The 25,939-nt window shown below is 46.0% G+C and overlaps 1 protein-coding gene across 4 annotated transcripts in view; it reads left to right on the forward strand.

Moving 5' to 3' along the window:
* The window catches only part of adgrv1 (adhesion G protein-coupled receptor V1), a 156,902-nt gene that overhangs the window by 47,444 nt on the left and 83,519 nt on the right, over positions 1-25,939 (forward strand). For 2 of the 4 annotated variants that reach the window (XM_035379888.1, XM_035379890.1), the window contains 37 exons: positions 152-345; positions 751-880; positions 1,824-1,904; positions 3,038-3,177; positions 3,526-4,135; positions 4,280-4,495; positions 4,945-5,160; positions 5,296-5,540; positions 5,725-5,906; positions 6,165-6,976; positions 7,309-7,518; positions 10,560-10,690; positions 11,136-11,235; positions 11,564-11,743; positions 12,141-12,304; positions 12,656-12,743; positions 13,380-13,403; positions 13,918-13,996; positions 14,227-14,365; positions 15,120-15,261; positions 15,661-15,926; positions 16,228-16,403; positions 16,850-16,974; positions 17,442-17,623; positions 18,038-18,187; positions 18,288-18,368; positions 18,714-18,972; positions 20,385-20,507; positions 20,945-21,167; positions 21,875-22,079; positions 22,195-22,341; positions 22,642-22,897; positions 23,371-23,573; positions 24,737-24,913; positions 25,012-25,194; positions 25,282-25,461; positions 25,725-25,889. In XM_035379888.1, coding sequence (XP_035235779.1) covers positions 152-345; positions 751-880; positions 1,824-1,904; positions 3,038-3,177; positions 3,526-4,135; positions 4,280-4,495; positions 4,945-5,160; positions 5,296-5,540; positions 5,725-5,906; positions 6,165-6,976; positions 7,309-7,518; positions 10,560-10,690; positions 11,136-11,235; positions 11,564-11,743; positions 12,141-12,304; positions 12,656-12,743; positions 13,380-13,403; positions 13,918-13,996; positions 14,227-14,365; positions 15,120-15,261; positions 15,661-15,926; positions 16,228-16,403; positions 16,850-16,974; positions 17,442-17,623; positions 18,038-18,187; positions 18,288-18,368; positions 18,714-18,972; positions 20,385-20,507; positions 20,945-21,167; positions 21,875-22,079; positions 22,195-22,341; positions 22,642-22,897; positions 23,371-23,573; positions 24,737-24,913; positions 25,012-25,194; positions 25,282-25,461; positions 25,725-25,889 — 7,184 coding nt within the window. The remainder of the gene's footprint in view (positions 1-151; positions 346-750; positions 881-1,823; positions 1,905-3,037; positions 3,178-3,525; positions 4,136-4,279; positions 4,496-4,944; positions 5,161-5,295; positions 5,541-5,724; positions 5,907-6,164; positions 6,977-7,308; positions 7,519-10,559; positions 10,691-11,135; positions 11,236-11,563; positions 11,744-12,140; positions 12,305-12,655; positions 12,744-13,379; positions 13,404-13,917; positions 13,997-14,226; positions 14,366-15,119; positions 15,262-15,660; positions 15,927-16,227; positions 16,404-16,849; positions 16,975-17,441; positions 17,624-18,037; positions 18,188-18,287; positions 18,369-18,713; positions 18,973-20,384; positions 20,508-20,944; positions 21,168-21,874; positions 22,080-22,194; positions 22,342-22,641; positions 22,898-23,370; positions 23,574-24,736; positions 24,914-25,011; positions 25,195-25,281; positions 25,462-25,724; positions 25,890-25,939) is intronic. The other 2 variants (XM_035379889.1, XM_035379891.1) reach the window with 1 other exon arrangement.

Genomic DNA, 25,939 nt, shown 5'->3' on the forward strand with positions numbered 1-25,939 from the left:
CTTTCTGTTAAAATCTATGGAACGCCCAGCACAAGAGCAGGTATCTGCGCATAGTGTGAATTTAATGTGTTAAGAGAACTCTCACTCTAGAATTAAAAGTCAGAGGACCAGACCAGTCGCATGATCATGTATTTTGGTCCCGCCCTTTCAGGTCTGTTGCAGTTTCTGGCCGCCCCCCTCCCAGAGGGCATGATTCGTCCTGCTGTGGAGGAGGCCCGCGTCACCGTGGGAGAAGGGGACGGGGAGATCCGCCTGCTGGTGGCGCGAGCCCAAGGCCTCCTGGGAAGAGTCATGGTGGGCTACAGGACAGTGCCCCTCACAGCCTTCAGCCCCCGGGACTACGAGGTCATTATTAATTTATTTTTCATATGAATGTACTGCATAAGGCTGGAATTGAGGAACAGTGTTCTACACATTACCTGTTGACTCACCTCTAGTTTTAACTGCTTTTCCTTTTAACAAATATAATTTCACTGGTGAGATGTTTTCGGTATTAGTTCAGTTTAGGTATTAGGACTAGTTTGGGTATGAGGTATGGGTATTGGGTCAGGTCACATGTCCAATGCATATGTGACTACAATGTCATCTCTACTGACCACTAAAAATCAGGCCCTTGGTTTTACCCAAAATCATGTGACTTATATGAATCCAGTACTGCTAATATGAATGACTACTGCCAGGTGTTGTTTTAGTATCAATGACTGAAGTAGCAGTTCCGGTTGTAACCCATATTACCTCATCGTCTCACAGGAAACAGAAGGGGTGCTGGACTTCCTGCCAGGAGAGCGACACAAGTACATCAGTGTGAACATCATCAACAACGCCATTCCTGAGCTGGACAAGGTGTTCAAGGTGGAGCTCTACAACCCTGATGGAGGAGGTAAGAGACATGAGACCTGCTGTCATTTCTGCCATTTTTCCTTAATCAGAAACAATAGAGGGGCATGTCAGGCGGTTCCCATGCATTTCCTAGCTTTCAAAAACCAAAGAAATAAAAAAGAATAACTGAATGATGAATGATATCATTATCAACTGCCATTTGTCTGTCAAATTTGGGGTCAGTTAACCTAACCCAAGGTTGGGTTGAAGCTGAAGTCAAAACCCACACTTTGATAAAATCACAGATGTATAAAAAGTGGAGTAAAGCCAAGACTTCCCAAAAAAGCAACCAAAACTAATAAACAAAAAGTTGGGAAACGCTTGAATACTGAATAAATAAATTTATTAGCCCTAAGCTGCGCAAAGAAAATAAGTAGTTTAAGCCTATTAATTTGTTTCTTTAGTAATCAAGAGTTGGCCAGCTTTTTGTTAATAATAAAACCACACAAATAAATTGAGTGCCATGTTCAATATTAAGCCCACTTTCTTTTCTTAAAGTGAAGGATGGACATTTTCCCTTGGGTTAGGATGCCCAGTGCCCTTTGTTTTTCTCCCTGTACTTTATTTCTGAACCCCCAGTGCAGGGACATCAAACTCCAATCCTGGAAGGCCACAGTGTCTGCAGCTGTTTGTGGTTTCCTTTTGATTACTAGCCAATTACTGCCTTGAGAACAAGGTGTGTGGACTATTTAGCCAATCAATGACTTAAATGTTTCACTGGTGCTGAAACTCACCAAAACCAGTTGTGGCACTCCAGGGCAGGATTCTGATACCTGTGCTCCAATGTTTCTCCAGGAGTGTTTGTGTTTTAGTTCTGCAGTGTGCTTGTGAATCTTTCCATCCCAAAGATCAGAGGCTAGGCTGTTCTTGCCTGGTTACCTGTACCTGTGTGTGTCCTATCTCTGTGTGCTATCCTGTGTGATCCTGTCTGTGTGATCCTGAAGTCGATCAGCTCATTAGGACTGATGGCAGTGGCAGTGGCGAGGGTGACGTCGACTTCTTCCTCCCGTCTTTTCACCAGCATGGTAAGACCCCCTCCCCTATCCTCCCAGCCCCTCCCACCCTCCCAATATAGACTCCGCCCCCTCTACTCCCAAAAGAGTGTGTTCTGTTGCCAAGTCATTTTGGCTTTCTCATTCTCACTCTTCTCAGTTTGCTGTCAAAAAGGGCATGCTTTGATCACTGTAATGTCTTACTGTGCAGAGATCTATTGATGGCTATTATAGTGAGCTTTTGAGAATTTTCAGGAGTGCAGTGCTAAAATGGTGCATCCAATTCAGGGGCTGTTGCATTTCTCTGATCTCTCTCAGCTGAGCGCAGTGGTCACGAAACCGACATCAGATTTCATACGATTGATGGTATTTATGTGGCCACAAAGGCATTGAAAGCGACGCCATATCCTCGCTGTGTATCTAAGCCTTCCTGGAACCGCTATTAGAAATCTAATGGCCAGCTGTACGGTCGGTCCAGGCCCTGCATCTCGGTTTATCCTGCAATGGCTTTGGGGGGCCTGTTCCTCAACACGCTTGTTGGCAAAGATTAAAACCCATTTAAAAAAGTTTTTGAGACAGGAACCCAGGAGGATTTGCAACATGCGGTACCTAAAGCCCCTTCTGTTTCTCTTTTCTTCCGGAACCTTCTTTGACGCCTCTGTTCGCAGTGGTGTAGCCGCTATTTACATTGTGATGAGGCCAGTGAATAACTGACCAGGGAATTGTGGGAAAAGCAAATAGCTATTATGCTAGGAGACGGCAGCAGTGCCATAAAGAGGTGGTAAGTGGTTTACAGAAAATGTCACAGACCGCTATTGCCCCATTGTGTTCTGTTGGGGTTGGCCTCTCTCGAACCCATGTTGTTGTACACTGATTCTATTCTTACTGAATGAATCATCTTTAATGATATCTTTGGGGATATCAGCATTTATCTGACTTGCTATTTGCTGGTTATTTGAGAATTACCCTTTGAAATGCATTTTGTTTTATAATTTTCTTTTTTCATTATGTTTTGTTGCTAAATTTATTACCAACCATCAGGGAGGTATGTATTTATGTGCTTTTCACCCTCAAGCAATGCTGGTCTCTGACTTTTTTTTTTTTTCCACGATTTTCTCCCCAGCCCGTTGAGTATGAGGAAAGTAATGATGACTTTTCTTCTGTAGCCAGCCTAGGGATCGCCTCACTCATCACTGTGACCATCGCCGCGTCCGACGACGCCCACGGCGTCTTCGAGTTCAGCAGGGACTCTCTCAGTGTCGACGGGACAGAGCCAGATGAAGGCCGCAGTTCCGTCATCCTGCAGGTAATTTCCTGTTTCAGCTCATGTGTGACTGACTCATTTTGATAGCCAATGTTGTATCAACCTCTTGGCCAGGATCCAGTCAGAGTGCACTATGGTTTGTTTATGACTTGAAGAGCCAGCATAGTATAGAGATTAAGGAACTGTGCTAGTAACAGGGCTTGCAGGTTTAAATAGCAGTTGGAGGACAGCTGATGTTCACTTAATCTGTATATCTGGCTGTAGAAATGACTAGTACCTGAAATAAATTTTAGATGCTTGGGTTAAAGTTGTCTGCTAACCAATGAAATAATACAAAATTATGAGGTAAGAGGTGTAATATTTTTTGTTTCTTCAATGGACTGTATTTAGGTGGAGCGCCTTTTTGGGGCGTTGTCCAACGTGACAGTGTTTTGGGAGGTCAACCCAGGCTCCGAGGGGGACCTCGTCCAGCGGACGGGAAACGTGACGTTCGGTGTGGGACAGACCAAAGCAGACATCGTCCTTCAGATAGCAGAGGACGACATCCCCGAACTGGACAAGAGCTTCACCGTAGTGCTGTCTCATGTGTCTCACGGTCGCCTGGGCAACCAAACCAATACCACACTGACCATTCTGGCCACTGACGACCCGTACGGCCTTTTCCTGTTTTCGGAGAGAAGCCGCCCCATTCGCGTACCGGAGGCTGACGCCGACGTCACCCTGACCATCCAGAGGGAGAGGGGGCTGATGGGATTGGTGAGGGTAACCTACACGACCCTGGCGGACGGCGACGCCTCGCCGTTTGGCACCCCGGGTGTTGGCAGGGCGAGCGCGGGGAGTGACTTCATCGCACTGATGGGCTCTGTGACTTTCGCAGCCAATCAGAGCGAAGCCAACATAACTCTGAGGGTGCTAGATGATCAGGACCCAGAGAGAGCGGAGTCTATCTTTGTAGAGCTCATCAGTGTCCAGCTGGTCAAAGGAGTCCAGGACAGACCAAGTGAGATTAAATCTCCAAACTCTCTCTCTCTCTCTCTCTCTCTTTCTGTCTCTACAAATTTACTGTAAACATTGAATTGTGATTTGTGTGTAAAATAAATGTGTGTCTGAGGGTTTTGTTGCAAATGAATGTCTTCTCCTCCAGTCCCTCTCTCCCCCCGCCTTGGCTTTAGGAATCTTGCCGTGGCGCAGGTCATCGTGGAGGCCAGCGACGACGCTTTCGGGGTCCTGCAGCTCTCCGCCTCCGCCGTGAGCGTGGCCGAGAACTATGTGGGTCCCATCGTCAATGTCACGCGCATCGGGGGCATTTTCGCCGATGTTTCCGTCAAGTTCCGAGCTGTTCCCATGACCGCGAGAGTCGGTGAGTGAGCTTCTCTTTGGGCTACCAATTAGTAGAGTCAGGGGTTTGAAATTAGGATTTGACAAATCCTGCAAAACAGTAGATCTCCAGGAACAGGGCTGGGCAGCCCTGATTTAGACCATCTAAGCCAGGGTTGTCCAGTCTTATCCAGGAAAGGCCAGTGTGACTACTTTGTGAAAACAGCCCAACACTAAAACACCTGATATGACTAATCAAGGTTTTGGTTGAGGCCCATGAATAGCTTATTGGCTGAATTGTAAGTTTAAGTGGTGAGTTTGGACAAAGGTCCGCACCTACAACAGTCCATCTCAGGTAAGCCTCGGTACTACTGATTTGGGCTCAGCTGTCTATCTCATAATATAGGCTGTCGGGCTGTGTGGAAACATGCAATGCCGTTCCCCTCACCTGTCCCCAGCTTATTGGCTGTCAATATGTCCATGTCCAATCAGGGGACGACTACAGTGTGGCTTCCTCAGACGTGGTCCTTCTGGAGGGCGAGAGCAGCAAACCAGTGCCCATCTACGTCATCAATGACATCATCCCTGAGCTCGAAGAGACCTTCCGCATTGAACTGCTCAACCAGACCACAGGGGGCGCTATGCTGGGGACACCCACACAGACCATCATCACCATCCTGCCCTCTGATGACCCTTTTGGAGCTTTCGGTGAGCCAGGGACTATTCTGTGTTCTGTGCTGTAACTTAAAATAAGTTTGCTGTACTTTAAGATAACAGACATGCGTCTAAACTGTTCTTTGGGTTGTACAAAATAATACCTTTAAATTACAAATTCTTCTCTAGTTTTTCAGGTGGCTCCTGTCACTATTGAGGAGCCAGGTGTAAACTCCATTGAGGTCAGATTGCCCATAGTGCGGAATGCTGGGACATTGGGTCAGGTGTCCGTGAGGTGGCAGGCGACCGTTAATGGGCAGCCAGCTGTGGATGACCTTCGACCTGTGTCCGGGGAGGTCAGCTTTGCTCCCGGAGAAACAATGAAAATCCTGAGGGTGGAGGTCTTAGCAGATGATGTTCCTGAGATCGAGGAGGTGAGTTTTGCATTGTGACTAGTCCAGGTACATGCTAAAATGCAATGTATTTTCCCATGGACTTTCTTGTTAGGTTGTTCTCAATAAAAAAGATTCGCAAACTCTCCTGAGATCTCCTAGTTAAATAATGGTCAATAAAATTTAACTCTACGGAGGTTGTCCTCTTGTTGCTGTGCTTTTCTAGGTCATCCGCGTGGAACTGACTAGCGCTTCAAACGGGGGGAACATTGGATTTGAACGCAGCGTGAACATCATCGTCCCTGCCAATGACAACCCCTATGGAACTGTGTACTTTGAACAGCCTGTTTACCGCGTTCAGGAACCTTTGGAGGGAGTTTACATCGCCAACATCACCATCAGGAGAAGGTTTGACTCGGAGATTAAGGCATTACACAGCAAAGTCATTTCACACACTGAGCTTTCACTGATCATTCTAATACTCGATATCCATAATAAAACACATGCTTCTCTCAAACCCACACATACACACAAACACAAAACATGCATACCACCCATACAGAAAACACACTTAAACAATTAGGTTAAATGACATTTATTGTTTTATTGAATGCACGCATGCACATGCTTTTAAATACCTTTTGTTGTTTCGTTTCATAATTCCAGTGGAGGTCACTTTGGAAATCTGGAGATCCTGTACAGCACATCAGAGATCGATGTTGTCAGCAATGCTCTGAAGGTTGGCCAGGACCTTCTCCTATACTTCGGACAGCCAGTAATGGCGGTACCTTCTGGCGCCACCCGCAGGCAAGTGAACATCACCTCCAGCAAGCAGCCCCTGGTGGCCTGTGCAGCGTTCTGCCTCCGTGAACGAGCCTGCCAGGCCTTCTCCTTCTCCAACGTCTCCAGCGTGGCCACCTGCGATTGGGTGAACGAGGGAGCCAGCCAACTGGCCAACTCACCACAGTTTCTCACCTACATCAAAAACTCAACGGCCACCTCCTCCCTGTTCAGCTCTCAGGCTATCGCTGGATCCGACTACCTGCTGGTAACCAGTCAGGTGGCCACCATGTTCGACGGGGCGGGAATAGCCAACCTCACCGTACCCATCTTGACAGACACACTACCAGAGGTGGATGAGAGCTTCAACGTCTATATTCTGAAGGTCAACTTGGTCAACAAGACCGTGCCCGCAAGGAACCAACCCATGATAGGTCAGCCGGATTCAGCGGTCGTGACCATCGGCATGAATGGGGACGCTTTCGGGGTCTTTTTGCTGTACTGCATCAGCCCCAATGCCTCAAATAATGGCCTCTACCTGGAGGTGAGGGAGGAGCCTCGCACTTCTGTCCTGCTGGTCGTAGAGAGGAGGGTGGGCAGCCTGGGTCAGGTGACCGTCGAGTGGAGGTTCGTTGGCGGCACCGCCACGCCCAACGTGGATTTCAACGGGACGGGGGAAACCCTCACCTTCGTAGAGGGTATGTCTGTGAAACTGAGTACCATTGTGGACCAAAGCACAACCAAAACTGCTCGCTAGATATCTTAATATGAAAACATATTTTACCACGGAAATTTAAAGAAGAGGCAACACTATGAATAATGCCCAGTTTAATGGTACAGGATGGAGGATAGTAGATAACGTTTTGGCATTACCATGTCCTCTGTAAGGTTGTGTATATTAGAAAGAACAGGTCTTCTACCATCTTGTCAGCTTGGCTGAGGCATGGTGGCGCACCTATTATGAATGTTTATTTTTATTTTTTTAAGTTTTACTGTATTTTATTACTATTTTATATATGAAATTCTGAAGGGGACCTGAGGAAGACCATTGAGCTGTTCATCGTGGACGACACAGAGCCGGAGGATAACGAGACGCTCATGATCGGGCTGGTGAAGACTGAGGGGGGCAGCCGGATCCTCCCCAGCTCCGACACGGTCACCGTGGTCATCCTTGCCAACGATCACGTGGCAGGCATGGTGGGGTTCCACGCCGCCTCCCGTTCCGTCATCGCTCGAGAAGGTGGGTGCCTCTGCCTGCTCACCGCCCTCCTCATCCTCAACCTCATCTTCACGAGCTCCGACACTATCCCCCCCATCCCACGTCCCTGACTGACCACGCCCCTGTCTTCGGTTTGTGACTATGCAGACAATGAGCTCTGCTCACACTTTGCATCTGACATGCAATGTGGAATCTATAAATATCTGCTAGTAATTTTATAGGTGGAAGTCAGGGATTTCAAACTCAAGTCCTGGAGGGCCACAGTGTCTGCTGGTTTTGGCTAAAGAGACCACAGACATTTTCTTTCCAACAAAACCAGCTGTTAATTGAAGGGAATTTGCAAAACCTGTGGGCACTGTAGACCTCTAGGCTTGGGGATTGAGATCTCAGGTGCAAGTGTCTTGTACAGTTGTCAAAAAGTTTCAAACTCAGTTCCTGAAGGACTGTGACTTTGTTGATTTTTTTCAAGTAACATCTTAGCTGTATTGGCTTGGCTGGCTGTAGCCCTTCAGGATCTTAGTTTGAAACCTCTATAATAGACACAGAAACTGATTTTGTAGTGCACTGTATATATCAGCTACACAATGGACTCCCTACATCTGCTTAGAAGTCTGTCTTATTTCTTGTCTAGCAAATGTGAATGAATACCATGTCCTTCGGCATGTTTTACCTTTGTTAGACGTGTGTAAATAGTGTTTCCTTGGCATGGAGGACAGTTGCACCAAGTTACTGTACATGTGTATGCACTTGTGAATAAACTCTGTAATTTGCACTAAAGCAGCACAATTACGTTACGGTTTATGTAGATTCAGCTCTAATGTGAATCATTCTAGTGTGCACATTCAGGGTCCCTGTTTTGCCTGTGGGGGAAAAGAGCAGCGTAGCCTTTCTGGTCTTAAAAAGAAACCACATATGGGCCAGTGAATTCACATAAACCGCCACCCCACTGTTCCACATGCACAGAGTGTAATGTAACACAATTAACCAGCAGCAGCCAGTTGATTGGTAGGATTTTACCGACCAATCAGAGCTTGCTAACCATGAACCTTTGCCACTGATTTAGATGAATGAGGCATTTGAATTTAATTAGTTTATGCTTGGCTTGAGGTATTTTATTGGTAAGCTGAGTGCTGTGTCCCTTTTGCAACTGGTTAATTGTGAACTAGGAAAAAGCATGAAATGCAGATCATGGTGACTCTGTGATGCAAGCATTAAAATGGGTAATTATGGGACCAATATGAATCCACAGGGGTCCACAGCCTTTTAAGCAGTAAGAATTGTAAGTGGGTGACGTATTCCTTTAGCTACTTGTTTCAGGTCTCACCATGCTGCAGTTTCAAGCTGAACTGTGTAGTATGTACTGGCCCAAAAACATACAGCTTGCGAAAATATCAAGATGCTACATCTAGACCAGTTTTGAGGGAATAAAAACTGAAAAGGAAGTGCTGACAGTGTCAATTAAATCCATGTTTTGTTGCACTTAACCTTCTACTATTATTTTGCATTGTTTTTTCTGTTACATTAAAATTTTAATTAAAATGCAGAGGCCTCTGTGTGGCCTTTTCATATTTGACATAGACCATTTTTGTTTTGGTCATGCATTCAGCGACATTCTGTAAGAAGCTGATCTTTGGTCCAATGATAAAATAAATAGTTTTATGTGCCTCGAATAATGTATTTGTGAAAATGGTTGAGTGACTGCGACTCACAGTTTCCCTGAGTGTTCAGCTAAGGGCTGGGCATGGCGGCCACCGTGATTAAGCATGCTCTATGTGAAGAAACGTGAGTCAGCATGCGAAGCATTCCTACAACAGGTGGCGGATGCGGCAGGTGGCATGGCTTTTGTGCATGCATGACGGAACACTTTAATTCTCTTTGCGGTGGATCCTAATACCTCTGACTAATGGTGCGTTCAGTCAAACTGCCCCTCGGGACTCTGAAACCAATCCAGAGAGAGAGGGATATAATCAGAAGAAGTGCTCTTCCAGCTGAAGAGATGACAGACATTAGCCACTTAAATTGTGGGGGATTTCTGGTTCTGGATCTGGGGGAAGAAAAAGTTGTGTCCCTCGCTGAATTTTCAAAATGAGTAGCTCCCTCGAAGAAGTAAAGTAACTATGTTTTTCCACTAGGGGGCAAAGAACATGTAATAGTATCTGCTCAGTCTTCTGTCAAATCACTCATTGGTCAATTCTGAGAATGTATAGAGTTACATGAACTCAATTTAGGCAATAGTGGCTATGATGATGACTACACAGTAAAATGTCCAGTGTTAATTCAACACTAACAGTGTTAATTTAACACTTAACAGATAGCTCACTGTGGGACCAAATGTTATCTATTAAGTGGTGAATTAACTCATTGGACATTTTACTGTGTATGTTTCAAGGAGATTGGGGGATGGGTTTGCCTGGAAGACCCATTGGTCAGCTTTTTGGCAAAGTGGCTTGTGCATGAAATTCTGCTGGATTGACAAAACCTGCCGCTGTCTGTTTTTAATAATTCTGTTATTGCGGTGTTGGTTTTTTCTTAAGGGGCCTGGACATACGTACACATGCAAGAAATGTATTGCATGCTTTTGCACTTTCAAATTACTTCACTCTTCCGTTTTTACAAATGAAAACAGCCCTTAATGTTACAGTGAGTACCTTACCTTCCTGCATGACCATGGTGCTTCTGCCGTTGCCTGCTTCACACAAACGCATTCATTTCTGCGTCATGCTGTGTTTTCTGGTGCTTCACTTGCTGGTTCAAAGCTTTTCCTTTTGATAGGTTGGAAATATGAAAGGCTTTTTTTTACAGGAATGTTACCATGGCTGAAAGCTGTATCTGTAGGTGTAGATTCCAGTATTTGCTGTAAAACTCATTTTAAGTGTGTAAGTATATAGGCCCATAAGTATAGCTTACATGCAGATACCCACATGATGAAAATCTAAAGTGTCTGATTTGCCAGCAATTCCTAGTGTCCTCTCTTTAGTCTTCATCAGTGTGAGGTGTTTTACCACAGTTGCGTGGCGTGTTCTTGGTGACGGCTTTTTAATGCGGTGTGTGGGCGTTTGAAGGAGAGCTCCTGCAGCTGATGGTGGTGAGGACGGCTCCGGGGCGAGGGAACGTCACCGTGGACTGGAGGATCCAAGGCAACCGCGTGGCGCAGACGTTCGCGGAAACGTCCGGTGTGCTCTTCTTCACTCAGGTGAGAAATCGTGTCACAACAAACACTCTCTTCCTCAGTCTGGTGCACTTTACCTTACATTGTGAATGACGTAGTATTCTCTTTTAGCTGCATTTGAAAATGGGTTAGATGTGTATGTTAAATAGGTGTTTGACTGTTCATTTTGACTGATCAGGGCACTATTTGTTAGGTGCGTATGTTTGATTAGTGTTTGACTGTTCATTGTGGCTTATCAATACATTATTTAGTAGGTGTGTATGTTTGTCTGTTCGTTGTGGCTAATAAGGGCATTATTTAGTAGGTGTGTACTATGTTTGATTGGTGTTTATCTGTTCTGGCTGATCAGGGCATTATTTAGTAGGTGTGTATGTTTGATTGGTGTTTGTCCTTGTGGCTGATAAGGGCATTATTTGGTCGGTGTGTATGTTTGAGTGGTGTTTGAATATTTGTTTGAATGTTTGATCAGGGCATGCTGAATTACACCGTAGTCCTGCAGCTGCTGGATGATGGGACGCCAGAGGACAAAGAGGAGTACAGAGTTACTCTGTCAAATATCCGCACGCAAGGTAAACCCAATCTCCCTGTCTCAGTCTCTGTCAGTTAGCATGTGCTCAGTCACTGTGTCACTCAGCTCCTGTATGTCAGTCAGTCTGTGGGTCAGTCAGTCAGTGAGTCTAAGCTCGGTCATTCTGTAAATGTTCCATAAAAACTCTGATTTTGTTACCCAGTCGGTTTTAGCTCATTCACACCATTTCTTTGCTTTCTCAGTCACTCATTGTGAGCTCAGTCATTGTCTCTTGTGACTTCTGAGTCAGTCACTCTTTCTCAGTCAGTCAATACATAATGTCTCTCTGTTGATGTTGTTTCTCAGTCAGTAAATACTCTGTCCCTCAGGTGTGATAGTGACAGGTATGGCAGCGCTGGACATCCAAGGGCGCGAGGCGGTGGTGACGGTCGAAGCCAGCGACGAGCCGTTCGGTCTGCTGAGCATCCCGCCCTCCTCCCTCAGGGTGTTCACAGAGGAGCGCAACGTCACCCTCACCATCTTTGTCAACCGCGAGTTCGGTGCCTCAGGTCAGTACCTGCCAGAGGTAGAGCTGGCGGAGTCTGGTGGAAGAGAAACCGCCATCATTTTGTACGGATATTAGAAACAAAATTCCAGCCCATTCAGTGTTTTAAACTGGCCCTCTTCAACCTCTGTTCTGTGAAATCACAAGGCTAATGTCCATAAGACACTAACTTCCCCCAAAATCTATCCATGAAGAACAGCACACTTGAAATTTTGACATGTATCTTGTGAGGTGTGATGTGAGCTCTGTGCCAACTGCATCAAAACTGGTATGAAAAATCTGAACAGTAGCATAGCATGGTTTATCTGAATTATAGAAGACCTGCCGTCTAAGTGCTTTGCATTCTGCTCCAAGAACAGCCTGATAGAGTGTATAACGGTTTTCCAATTCTCTCCCTGCAGGGGTGGTCAACATCAGCTACGAAACGGTGAGAGGGTCGCTACAGGACCTGACCCTGACGGAAGGGGCACTGGCCGACCCGGGCCTGGACTTTGTCCCTGTGTCGGGGTTCGTGCTGATGCAGGATGGACAGACCTCCGTGGCCATCTCCATCACCGTCCTAGACGTAAGACATCTAGTGGCCAGTCTACATTGGTCTTCCTCATTTACTGTAATTCAACAAGTCACAGCTTTAGCTGAGGCTTTGTTTCCAATCCAGTAAATATTAGTTCTATGAAGAGTTGCAAATCTGTTTAACACTGGAGTTCAATGGCCATGCTTAGTTCTGTATGTGTGCACATTTATAGTTGTACTGAAAACATGAACTGAGAATATCAGCAGGAGCAAAGCTAATGCCACGGAATGGAAGTGTTACATCAGTACCATTAGCTTAGGGCTGTACTTTGATCAGTGCCCTTTCTAAGGCTCTTTTCTCTACTAGCACGCAAAGCTCGAAACTGTATTGTATTTCTTTCAGGACGACATCCCTGAACTGCAGGAATTCTTCCTGGTCAATATCACATCTGCGGTTCTCGTCACAACCCTCATGCCCCCTCCTAAATTAGGTACCGCCTGTGAGACAGTCTGTGTGCTTTTGCTTGGCTAACGGACATTTTTTTGTAATCAAGTGTTTAATCTTACAATTTATTTTTGGTATTTTATTTTTAAGAGAGATATATGAAGTATATTTTGTTCATATGTGCTGTGTCACTTCATTTTTACACGATTCACTGATCTGTTGCCATTTCCTTCTCAACTTTCAGCTGTCTAAAATATTGAGCCATACTAAAAAAATAGAAGGGGGGGAAGAAACTCCTCTTTGATTATTTGCACACTCATTTGCATTGATTGATATTCAAACACTTGCCAGATAAAAGAATACATTACTTCCATTTAATTATTTCTCATAAATATTCACAGAGATTAAAAGCCCTCCATTAAAGAATAATTTGTTGACATTATAAATACTCTCGTTACAGCACTTGCCAAGAAAGAAAAAAGGCTTATTTGCTTTAATATTCAATGTTGGAAGCCAAATATCAAATTAATATAAATACACATCTGTGTAATATACATCTGCTCTCTGTTAATTTTCTGTGCTATGACTGTGGCTATTTCATTCCTGCTTGCTTATCCCATGCGGTTTCTTCTTCTCTCTCCTTTCCTTTCTCTTTCCGCAATCCTTCCTGTGTTTCCATTAGATGTGGTTCTTTACACGCTCAAAGGTAATGACAGAGACCTCACTCTGTATGTACTGTAGTGCTTTATACGCTGCCTTGCATATCCTAGTATGAGGTACTACGTTTGTAACCCTTTGTAGGCTGTCATGCTTTCAAAATGTTTTATTCTGTGAAAAATGTGGGTTTTTTTTCCAGATTAATTACTCTAGCTATAGATACTCTAGTTAATCTAGCCTGAAATTCATGGGAGACAATGTGGTGTCGCTGACAGTTCTGGCACTGGGAGACCCCCCCCCCAGAACCCGTTTGATTGACTGTGTCCTAAATCAAAGGGCACTTTGGATCAGCGGGTTCTGGGACGCAGTCTGCCGTGCGGTAAGCCGGACCGGGCCAAGCAAAACCGGGTCGGGGCATGCCTGGCGTAGAGAGGCGACGCTATTGGCAGGAGCGTCTCAGCGCGTGCTTTCGCTGGGGGGAGCCGTTAGCGCGAGAGCGCCGCTAAACCCGGGTCTCCGGTACGAACGCGGCGTGACCACAGAAACCCGCTGATTGTTCCCAGATACGCAGGGCCTGGTGGCGGAGATCAGCATCGGCGCCAACGACGGAGTCAGAGGCGTCGTCGGGTGGCAGAACACGGAGTACGTACCGCTCACGCGCCGCGGATGACCTCTGTGAGGTCACCGGGGTCGCTTGCCGTAGATGGCATTCCGGGTACAGATGTTGCTGTCACGCTGTATGTGTGTGCTTGTTCTTTAATGTTATTCATTAACTCCATGTTGCCGTCGGGAACATTGGTGCGTCTCCCGGTGTGTGTTTTTTACCTCCCTGTCCTGTGCTAACCGCCGTCTCTGTCTGTTCCCCTCTCCAGTTTTGAGGTCAACGAGACGGCGAGGTCGCTGACGCTGGTGGCGTACCGCAACAGGGGCTCGTACGGGAACGTCTCGCTCTTCTTTTACGCTCAGAACCTGGAGGCGCAGATGGGACTGGATTTTAACGCCACGTCGACGGTAGGCCTGAGGTTCTGTCTTCTTGTTGTTGTTTTTTGGAGCACGCTTTACAGCTCCTGTTTTACTGGAAGTAGTTAAAGTTAAATACCTGTTACCTGAAAGTCCCCCGCAGTGTGTAGCTTGTTACCTACACAGTATCATGCTGAGGGACACAGCAAAATTCTTAATTTTAAATCCACTCTGGCAGTTTTTATATGAGTCAGGTAAGAACAATGTATACTTTGTTAGGCTGAACATTTTTCTTTCTACACACATTTTTTCTATGTAATAAGCTTAATGCATAAATATCCAGATGTCGCTGATCATGGTGAGCTATGGAGTAACCTAAGTTGTTACAAGCTTATTTAAGCTGTTTTAGCTTCCAAAGTCCTGTGCATAGAGCATCCAGGCATTCAATGTAATGTGTTTAGTGATATGTGTAAATATACAAAAAACTAAATAATACAAGTATACAGTAAAAACTGACACGATTTTAGGTTTGGACCACACCTATGTCACTATACTGTGTTGTTCAAGCTAAAGCCAGCTACACTGAAATTAGGCAATACCAGAGCTGTAAAGTTTTGCTTTTCTTTCTTTTACGAGAAGGGCTTTTTCTCCACACAAACCTGTTTAGACCTGGTCTGTGATCTAAATACATATCCGGGCGATTGCCACACCCACGTTTGGTTTGCGGCCTTTCGTTCGGGCTAACCGTAATCTGTGATTACACTCCACGGTCTAAATGTCTTAATCAGATATATGCGTTTCGCAGATCCTGCACTTTGCTGACGGGGAGACGCACAAGTTCGTCGAAGTGCAGATACTGGACGATGACATCCCCGAGGGAGACGAGAAATTCCAGCTCATTCTGGCCAATCCTTCTGTTGGGCTGGAGCTGGGCCAGAACACTACAGGTACCTGTGATGATATGCTTGTACTGGGGAATTACTGTGTGCACAAGTATAGTGTGGAAATGAGGCATGCAGGCTGGGCCAGCTAGACTGCAACGACTTCATTATTTATCCGTTATGAAACTTGCTTTTGGGCTTTGAAGCAGTGATGGAGGTTTGAAGCTTAATGAAACCCAAAATGGGAGGAGCTGTCATAGCTCACTAGTGAAAACCAATCGCTGTTTTCTACTGTAGTAAGGAAGTTATTTTGATTGGTTCAAATAAGCCACAGATTGAAAGGTTATTGTAGCTTCGCTTATTATGAGGCTCAGGAAACCACCTTTCCACGGCATTACTTAATGAACAAAACTATGATCGTAGCAACGCTTTAGGTTCAGCTAAAAGCCATCTTTCGGTCCACAGCGACGGTGACGATCCTGACCAGCGACGACGGTCGCGGGGTGATCTCTTTCAACGGCACGGAGGACTTCCTGCTGCAGGAGCCCACCTTCCTGTCCGGCCTGTCGCGGAGTGTGGCCACCCTCTACGTGGTGCGCGACCCTCCCCAGGGCACCTTCGGCACCGTCAGCGTCCAGTTCCTCATCACTGACGCCAACGGGTCCCTCTCCACAGGCGACCTGGTGCCCTCCCAGGGGTTTGTGGTCCTGGAGGATGGAGTGAGGTTCAAGGTAATGAGAGTGCAAGGCCAAATTTGGGAATGTGTTAAGGAACTGCTATAAATAATGGAGACTACTTAATTAGCTGTTTAGGACAGTTGGTTTAAGTATATGTGTCATATGCTTGCCTTGTGAATGAAATTGATTCAAGGTTTTCTGGAAATAGTTTAGTTATTGAATTCACTTGTAGGTTTTGTAGTGATTATAATGGTATTTGGTAATCAAGTGGAGAGAGTGAAGTTGGGCATGGAATTTACAGGTAGATATAATATTATGAAGATTTCAAACTGATAACAGCCCTGTGGTCTCTCAGGCCCTGGAGATCTGGGCGGTGCTGGACGAGGAGCCGGAGGTGAACGAGACCTTCACCGTGACCCTGTCCAACCCCACAGGAGGGGCGCGACTGGGCCAAAACCTGGAGACCATCATCACAGTCCTCCAGAACCAGGCCCCCCTCGGCCTCTTCCGAATCTTCCCTTCTGAAAACAGGTGGGGGGTGTGTGGGGCTCTATCCCAGGCTAGTACTCTGATGACACGCAGGACAAAAAATCCAGATCAAAAACGAGAGTATAAAATAGGAACAAAAGCAAAATAAATTATAGTACTGAAACACACTTAAAAAATATATATATATAGTACTGAAACACACTTATTTCCAGTCCAGCACTGTCATGTAGTATCTAAATTTCCCAGGCAACCTTTGTATTTTAGAAATATTTAGGGTAATGTGGTCCTTTTCCCTGCAGCTTATTTAACATTGTTTCCTGTTTTCAATCTCTACTTCATATTTCTTTACTGAAGTAGCACCCTGATTATGCTGAGTCTTTATATTTGAGAATACAATGCAATAGCCACTTCTGAACTGACTCCATTGTGTGCGTTTGTGTGTGCTTGTGTGCTTACGTATGTGTGTGTGTGTGCGTGTGTGTGTGCAGAACGGACACGGTGACCGTGGAGGAAGGGAACAGGACCGTGTTTTTCACCGTTTCCCGCAGTAACGGCCTGGAGACGGCGGTCAGCGTGGAGTGGGAGACCCAGTCAGACACGGCCTTTGGCATGAGTAAGAGAGCCTGTTTGTGCCAAAAGACTCATCGGATCAGAATCTCAAAGCTGCGGTGTTTAGCAGGTCACTCAAGGGCAAATCTGAGTTTAGCCACTTTACTGGAAAACCTAATCCATCGCACCTAATCCCCAAATCAAGCAGTTGTCACTGCATATTTAACATGTTAAACCACTTGAAACATTTGCAAATTAATTACTTATCACAGTATATTTAATCTAATCCCTTGATATATTTACACATTTTTGCAGCACAATTGGTTACAGCCATTAGTTTTCAAATAACAATTTAAATATTTTTCTCTGCATGTTTAATTAAAACACCTGAATCGTTTGAAAAATTTGCTAATTAATTAGTGGTCATGTTTCTCTTAAACCATTGCTTGAAGGTCCTGTGGTTCTCAGTCGGCCATATTGTTACTGCATCACGCAGAATTGTGAAGGAGGCATTGTCTTTGTTCATTTCAGAGGGAGACGTCCCAGTCCTGGCTGTGTATCAGCGCTTTCAGGAGAACCTCACGGCTGATTGGTGCAACCTGGCCAATAGCGACCCACCCCTCGCCATGAGACTGGGGAGGAGCCTCTCTGGCGGCTCCGGCCCCACCCTTGCCACTCTCTACAGGTGGCAGGGGGTCTTTGTGCCACTGGAGGTACATCAGATCACAGTGTATTACATTCACTTAGCAGATGGTCTTTTCCAGAATGACTCATAGGTCCATCCAACTTATGCGTTATGTGAGCAATAGAGCCAGATCTGACTAACAACATTCCCAAGCCAGTAACACCACTAATGCTCTAAACGTAGGTTAGCTATGCCAAACCGGAGGATTGATACAAATCGTAAATACATACTGTGGAACATGCAGTTAATAGACAGGGTGTGATATGGGCTGGATTGGTTGATTCAGGTAATCCTGAAATGCCAACATTTCTCACTGAACTTCCACTTCTTGCATATAATCTTCCTTGAGCTGGCTGGTTCTTTGTGGTGATTGGTATAATTTAATCACATGATGCTGTAGCAGGCACACTCACGGTCCATATTCTTTCTCCTTGCGGAATAGTTTGTAATGGTCCAGGACCCCAAGAAGTGCACAGGCTTCACTACGAACAGCTCCATCCCCTACATAGCAGTCTCTCATGGGGGCCTTCCTGAGTCCAGCGCCACCAACATCAGCTTGTTCCGCCTACAACCGGATTTGAACCTCACACTGGTGAGTCTGCAATGCACACCCGTGGTCATATCAACGGCTTCACCGTCTCACTCTTGGTTGGTCATCGTGTCCCTGAACCTGGTTATTTTATATTTTTCAGGAACAAATGTTGAGCGTTGAAGCTCATGACATCAAATACTTCTCAGTGGACAGTAAAGATTATTTGATTGCATCAAGTCAGGTAAGAGGGGAAACTTTACAAAGATGTACAACTTGATAAAAAGAAGGGTTATAGCTGTACTATAACATTTATGTAGTAGATGGAAGCATTTAAATCAATATAAGACTAATGTGAAGGCAGCAATTAGAAACTGAATGGTGGCTAGAAAGGTAGGAGCTGTTCTTTTCATGCTCTGTAGCATTCCAGGCCATGTTCTGACAGACGGGGTGGATCAGTCATTCTCCATAACATCATAAAATACAGTATGTCCAGAGATACTGTATAGTTTGGTAGAGATGGTCCACTCTGTGATGTGACCATGGGAGTCTCTGTTCTTCTAATGTAACATCTTTGATATGTCCACAGGTCTTTGTCAGGACAGAGGGCGAGTTCACGCCCCACCAGAACCTGGGGCTCCAGGGGGTTCTGAGCACGTCTCTGTTCCTTCGAGGGCGTGTCCTGTACCTGGCCATGGGTCTCATGAGAACGACCGACGGCTGTCTGCTGTACCAGTGGACAGACGGACAGTTCCGGAATCCACAGCCTCTCTCTGCCAACGGTCCGGTTAAACAAGTGGAGTCTTTCCCCATGGAGGGCAGCCTGTACTTGCTGCTCGTCACTGAAGGTGACCTTTCTGTGATATTTGCCATAAAATATTTTCTGCGTGTCGTCCCCTTTTTCAGACGCAAAGTGTTTTTTTTTTTTCTTTTGAATCCGGTCATAATTTATCTGCTTGGCGATTGAATTTGTTTCCTCTTAATCTTACTTAACTTTATGAAGCGGCCTGTGTGGTGTGTAAATCGTATATTTAGATGCATTAGAGCGAGACAGTTTTTGATGTTGTTCAGAGACGAGGACACGGTGTGAAGAAAAAAACCAAGCGTTGAAGCCGCTCGCGATCGAGCGGCTTCCTTATGTTCGGAAGCGGGATTTAGCTCGCTGACCCCAAAAATGTTTGAAACCCCCCGTCGTTCGCCAGCTTCAAACCCGGCGCCGGAGCGTATCGCTTACTTCGGTTTTCCGGAAGGGACCGCGTGGCGACCGCAGTTGAGCGCGAGGCTTGTCATTTGCCGTGGTTGGGTGGGCAGCGTTTCTGACGGCGGCCCGGCCCTTGTCTGTGTCAATGGGATGATTATAAACAACTGTGACAGCGCTCAGTGTGTGCTGTTGGTAAAATAATATCTCCATTCACAAGAGACAGACCCAATGTCTGTTGCGCAAGACAAGCAATACGAGGGTGGCTCCGGAACCATGTCCGTGCTTCAAAATGTTCGCAGACCACAGACTGGAGTTAAGAGGCGCATTAATTTTGGGGTTGTGAGGCGGTTTTGTTATCCGATTGAATCCGGAGGTTCATTGCAGCGCTGTTCTTACAATGCGCCTTCAGATTCAGGCAGGCACTGAGGCACTTCCCGCACAAGCAGGAAGAAACACACTTTGGTAACAACAAACAGATTGTATTATTGTATGTTACATCTTTATTCTCATCTCAATGGCTATGCTTTGAGTTAAAAATTGTATCTCAATCTGGAAGTCGCACAAAGAAGTTAAATAAAATTGGATTATAGTCATTTAGCAGATGTTGTCGTCCAGAGTGACTTACCATGTAAAGTGCACAACCTTATAGACGTATGAGCAACAGTCCCAAATCTGGTGACCAAGTATATATCCAATGTGAAATAATGAACACATAAATGCTAATAGAACTACAACTCAATGGGTCAACTGCAGTGTGCTTAGCTGGAGATAGTACAGCTATCTGAATCTGTGAAATAAGGATTAGCTGTTCCTGTTGTGATGTAACTCTGTGGTCTGTGGGTTTAGACCTAAGGTTCAAACTCCAGCTAAACACACTGCAATTGACCCAGGCGTCTGTGGACAGGAACTACAAGAATAAAACACGCATTATTGGTAGGCTCTCAGACCAAACGTTGAATTTTGCTGTCTGTGTATGTGTATGTGTGTGCAGGCATGCATGTGTGCGGGCATGCATACATGTGCCTCATTCTCACCCCACATGTATGCTTTTCCCTGCAGGACCCAATTCCAGCTGTGAAGTGCTGGTGTGGGGGCCCCGGCAGTCTTCCTTTGAGCATGCCCAGTCCATCCCCCTCCCCGGCCTAGTGTCGGTCCACAGCTTCACCCCTCCCTCGGGGATAAGTGAGTTTCCAATCAGAGTCACATCCTCCTGCATGGTCTGCACCCCAGATATCAATGTCACATTCACCAACAGAATATATTATAAAATACATGAAAAAATACATAGGCATGTGTTGAGAATGTGTTTGTATTTCCTCCATATATTCAAATGTATTATTCAGTGTACCACAGCATATTTTTCAGTATATAGCAATATTGTTTAATTTCTTAAGGGCAGACATGGGGTTGGATAATTGGAAATACAGTAGGTTAAAAATAACATAAACATTATGCAGTTTTAGCTCAGAATTTGCATAGCAATATAATAAATAGCCGTACAGATTATTTGCACAGGGTAAAATGGCAGCCTGGTGTAGTTTGCTAACTTCAGGAAAAGGGGGGGGGTTTAAAAAAGATATATGTACTGATCCAACTGACAAAATTTTGGTCGCTGTCAGCACACATCTTGCTGGCTGGTGGCAACAGATCGGCTCTGTATTCCTGGAAGTCTGAGCTGAACCAGTTCTCCACGGTACTGGAGTCCCCTCCTGCCCGGCAGTTCCTGTCCCTCCCCGTCCCTGATCTCAACACCACGAAAAGCCTCATCGCTGCCACAGGGGACTCTGACTCCACCATCTATGAGCTGACATCCATCTCTAACCAGTCCGACTTCATACCCAGGTACATGGTAAAGCTGGCCACTGGTTTGTCTCACAAATCAATTGGGGAAAAAAAAAAAAAAAAACTATCAAATAAGTATTAAACATACAGATGTTTATTTAAAAACCACAAAGGAAAACTAGTTTTTCACAAAAACTGTGTGCAACCCTTTGAATTTTCTTACTAGAATCACCTTTGAACACCTGCTTTTAATCAATATTAATGTGATTATCCACAGGTGTGCACCTAGGTTACTGCCTTTGACACACAAGGAAATTTGTTTAAGGTGAACCTGGTTTGTAGCATAGAGTTGATTGAAAACTGAAGACATTTAACTTCTGAAGGCATGCTCCCTTAACACATAAAACATTTCAGTCGTTAAAAGGAAAAGTTCATGGTGAAGAAGAGGTCTTCCACTTCACACTCCCATTTTATTTTACAAGTTAGTGAATTAGTGATTATAGTTACTGACCACTGGCTCTCCCTGACTGATCCTCAAACTGGATCAGGAAGCAGTTCTGTGGCACAGATTGGTATGAATTTTATCTCTGTTTGGTGGTTATCTTACTTCTTTGACATCTGGCTTTAGGGAGGTTTCCAATTATGTTGTTGAAAGCAAGTTATTTGTTGTTGACCTTAATTTTTAGTTTCTTTTCCCTGAAAAAAAGACCTGAGTCAGGTTTTTTCTCTTTCCTTCTTTAAATATATATCTGGCTGTCCTCCATCAGTTCTGGTGAGCTGCAGTTTGAGATGGGAGACGCCAAACTGGAGATTGCGGTAACCGTCCTTGATGACAATGTCCCTGAGGAGGAGGAGTTCTTTCAGGTCAGCCTGAAGAACCCAAAAGGCGGGGCGGAGATTGGCTTCAGTGGTCATGTGACTGTGGTCATCTCCCCCAACGACGACGCCTACGGAATCATAGGCTTTGCCCAGGTACAGGCACCTGTGCTGAGCTTAATTCAAAGAATGAAAAAATTAAAAAAAATATTTTGGTTGTTTCTTTGACGTCTTGAAGGTTTTTACTCTCCCCCACAATTTTTTGTCCCAGAACTCGTTGTCTAAGGATGTTGATGAGCTGGAAGAAGAAAACCTCATTTCTCTGACCATTGAGAGAAAGAGAGGCACTTTTGGGAGGCTTACAGTGCGCTGGGTTGCCAATGGAAGTCTGAGCGATATCTTCCCCACATCCGGAGTGGTAAGTGCTGTTAATTTTGCTGGAACTCCTCAAAACTCATTGAGGAACACCATAGGACTTCTGATCTCAGATCAGTCCTTGCCTTTTAGCGTATAATGGATAAAGTTAACGTGTTCAGCAGAGACCTGATCCTAGATCAGCAGTCTAAGACACTTTAGAGCCTTTATGATACGGACCTTGATGATTAACAAACCAGCACTGTAGTTCTACTGCTGATAGGCATCTCTTTACCCTTCTGGTTTTTCACAAAGCCTATCAATGTTTTTGTATAGGTCTGAGTTAACTGTGTTGCATTTCCAGGTGACCTTCTCAGCCAGCCAAGCACTGGCGGTTCTCTCTCTGACGGTGCTGGCAGACAACATCCCAGAGCTGGCGGAGAGGGTCACCATTACCCTCGCCGATGTCTTCACCTTGGGGATTGGGGAGGAGTGGAGGGGTGCCGTCATAGACCCCCAGAGGGCCCACGCCATGATCACCATCTTACCCAATGGATCCCCCTATGGAGTGATAGGGTGGCACCTGGACTCCCAGATCATCCTAACGCAAGAGCCTGAGAGTAATGGATTTGCTTTGTCTCTACTATACTCCAAGGGCCTGATTTACTAAGACCATTATCATGTGCAAAACCTTTTAGCACATGCAAAACTAATGCCAGTGACTGGTGCAAAACAAATTGCATGACCAATCAATTTTGGTGCCATTTTTCAGGGCAGAACATACATTTCCGCAGCATTCTCCTGGTGCTTTTTTAAATATTCATGAGATGTTTAGAGCCAGAATGTTTCAACTGCAACGGTAGGGGACAGAACTTTAAATATAAAAAATATGGATCTGGTGATTATATGGAATCTGTAATATAATGAGAATAACATAATTAAATAATATTTTGAAAAAGGTTTCAAAGAACATAAAAAATTTTACCATTAGATATTACAATTAAGTATATCTTCGTTGCGGATCTACAGCCTATGATTATGGTTGCGAAGACTTTTGATTCTGATGCTGATGTGTTTCTTTCCAATTGTGCAGGAAGGCCCAGCAATGTCACACTGACCATCATTAGGGAGCAAGGTTTTGTCGGGGATGTGGCGGTCCGTTACGCGACTAGACTGGCCCTGTCCCGGCTCCCTGTCAACCAGGCCTCCGAGAACCAGGACTTTGTGCCAAAAGAGGAGATGGTGGTGATGAAGGAGGACGCCAGGACGGCCATGGTCACCGTCACCCTCCTGCCCGTACGCATTGCCCCACTCAGACCCACCCCCTTGTGACTCACCCGGAGCTGTTTGGGGATAACAGGGGGACAGATTCTCTCGCTCTCTCGTTCTTACTCTCTCGCTCTTAGCTCCGGCTAGCCTGCTAGACTCATTTACCTCAGAAACGGGCCGTTTGCCCGACCCATGCCCACAGTGGAGGCCATGAAACTATCACCAGCTGCAGCCACCGCACCATTGAGGAAGTGTGGCATTTTTATAAAAATAGCCCGTACCCTTTAAATTGCAGCCTTTGGTTGCTATTTCTGTTTTGTGCATCTATAACTGCATTTTGGGTTTGTTTTTTGGCGCAAAGACGATTAGAAACATTGACATGTCTCCCAGGAGCTCCCAAACACCCAGCATACACATGTTCTTTGGCAAAAACAAGGTAGGGGGTGGAAAGAGGCTTGGGCCCATGTCAGGCGGTACTGTTAGTTCAAAAGAACCAGGGTGTGCCTCAGGAGCTCTGTACCCTACAACAGGGGTGACAGACTTCAGTCCTGGAGGGCCTCAGTGCCTGCTAGTTGTCAGTATGTCTCAGTACTTGTGTTTCAGCAGTGTTTTTGTGACTCCACTAGAATCCACAACCTGCTGACTGAAAGAAAATCACAAATACTTGTAGATGCTGCAGCCCTCCAGGACTAGAGTTTGACATCTCTAGAGGCATCCTCTGTACTGTTCCCTCTTGGCCATGAGAGGCACCAGTACATTTACTAGTCTAGTACAACCTAACTCAGCTCTGCGTCTTTATAGCCAGCAACTGACTGTTCACTTCAGAGCATGAGTAGAGTCCTCAGCCCTCGTCCTGAACGCCACAGTGTGCACTGGATTTGGTTTTTAATGTAGAAATTTCAACTCAAGAAAGAGGGGAGTGGAACGTGAGTTGAACATGTAATTGACTGTTCTATTTGATCAAATAAGTGCTAAGAAACAATGAAAGGCAACCAGCTTTGGCTCTCCTGTACAAGGATTAGGGGCCCCTGGTCGAAATCCATGTGGTGAAACACCCTTGAATCCTCACAAACGTACACCACAGAGGGAACTGGTGTATCTGTTTCTGAGATCCTCTGGAGCTCACCATCTGTGTCTGTCTGTCTGCCCATCTGTCTTTGTGTGTGTCTGTCTGACTGTCTGTCGTGCAGGATGATGTACCTGAGCTGGCGGAGAGCTTCTTGGTCAACATCACCGGTGTGGAGCTGCTGGGCGGGGCAGTGGGGGCGGGGCAGCCTAGCATGAGGAGGCCTGGCCTGGAGGTCGCTGAAGTCACCATCCAGGAGAACGATGATCCCAGAGGGGTCCTCCAGTTCAACGTCTCTAAGGTAACTGGCCACGCCTTGCAATTGATAACATATGCAAAACTGAAACACAAAATACATAATGAAAAGAGGCCTTTGATCACGACTGACTCTCTCCATAGGAGTCGTCTGGAGAGGTGTTGGCCTATGAGGTGCTTCCTCCCGATAACCTCCTCCGGTTACCCGTCGTTCGATTAGCTGGCCGGATCGGCACGGTGATCGCCTTCTGGGAAGCGCTGCCAATCCTTGCCGGTCTGCAGGACTTCACCCCAGCTTCGGGGAACGTCACGTTCCAAGATGGGCAGGTGAATAGATGAACGGGAGTGGATTTTGGCACTGTGCAGTGGCACTGCACAGGAATTTAAGCGACTGTTTTTTTGTCTGTGTTTCAGGGCGTGGCCGTCATCCAGATCACCATCACGGACGACGCTGAGGTGGAGCCCCTGGAGACGTTCAGCGTGGTCCTGAGTCGCGTGATGGGCGGAGCCAGGTTAGGCAACGAGACCGAGGTGATCGTCCACATCCCGCCAAACGACTCACCGCTGGGCCTGTTTGGATTTGAGGAGCCATCGGTAAGAATCTATAGGCCTATCTCTGTTCGTCCCTTCATTCTACCCACTGCTGCCAAAGCTTATAATTAACAGTAGGATAACAGTATGTCTCTCTCTTTCCCTCAGCTCTCATTCTCTCTCTCTCTGCCCCCTTCCTCTCTCCATCTCTTCCTCTCTTTTTCCCTCTCTGCCCTCTCTCGCACTGTCTCTCCATATTTTATGAAATATGAAATAATAGCGATGGCTTTATCCATTTGAAAAGTTACGGCTGTCGTCTGGCCCAGGTTACCATCACCGAGCCGCAGTTCCCCGGTGACCCCGCCGCCATGGCGACGCTGACAGTGGTTCGTAGCCCCGGAGGCATCGGACCCGTGCACCTCACGTGGGTCCTGGAGGCCGCGGCCAGTGACGACCTGACCCCTCTGAATGGCTCGCTGCTTTTTGGGGAGGTATGATAGGGATGCCAGCTGTCTCCTGCTGCCTGGTGTGGGCTGCCTTG

The sequence above is a fragment of the Anguilla anguilla genome, chromosome 10, assembly GCF_013347855.1.
Source record: "Anguilla anguilla isolate fAngAng1 chromosome 10, fAngAng1.pri, whole genome shotgun sequence".
NCBI classification, from domain to species: domain Eukaryota; kingdom Metazoa; phylum Chordata; class Actinopteri; order Anguilliformes; family Anguillidae; genus Anguilla; species Anguilla anguilla.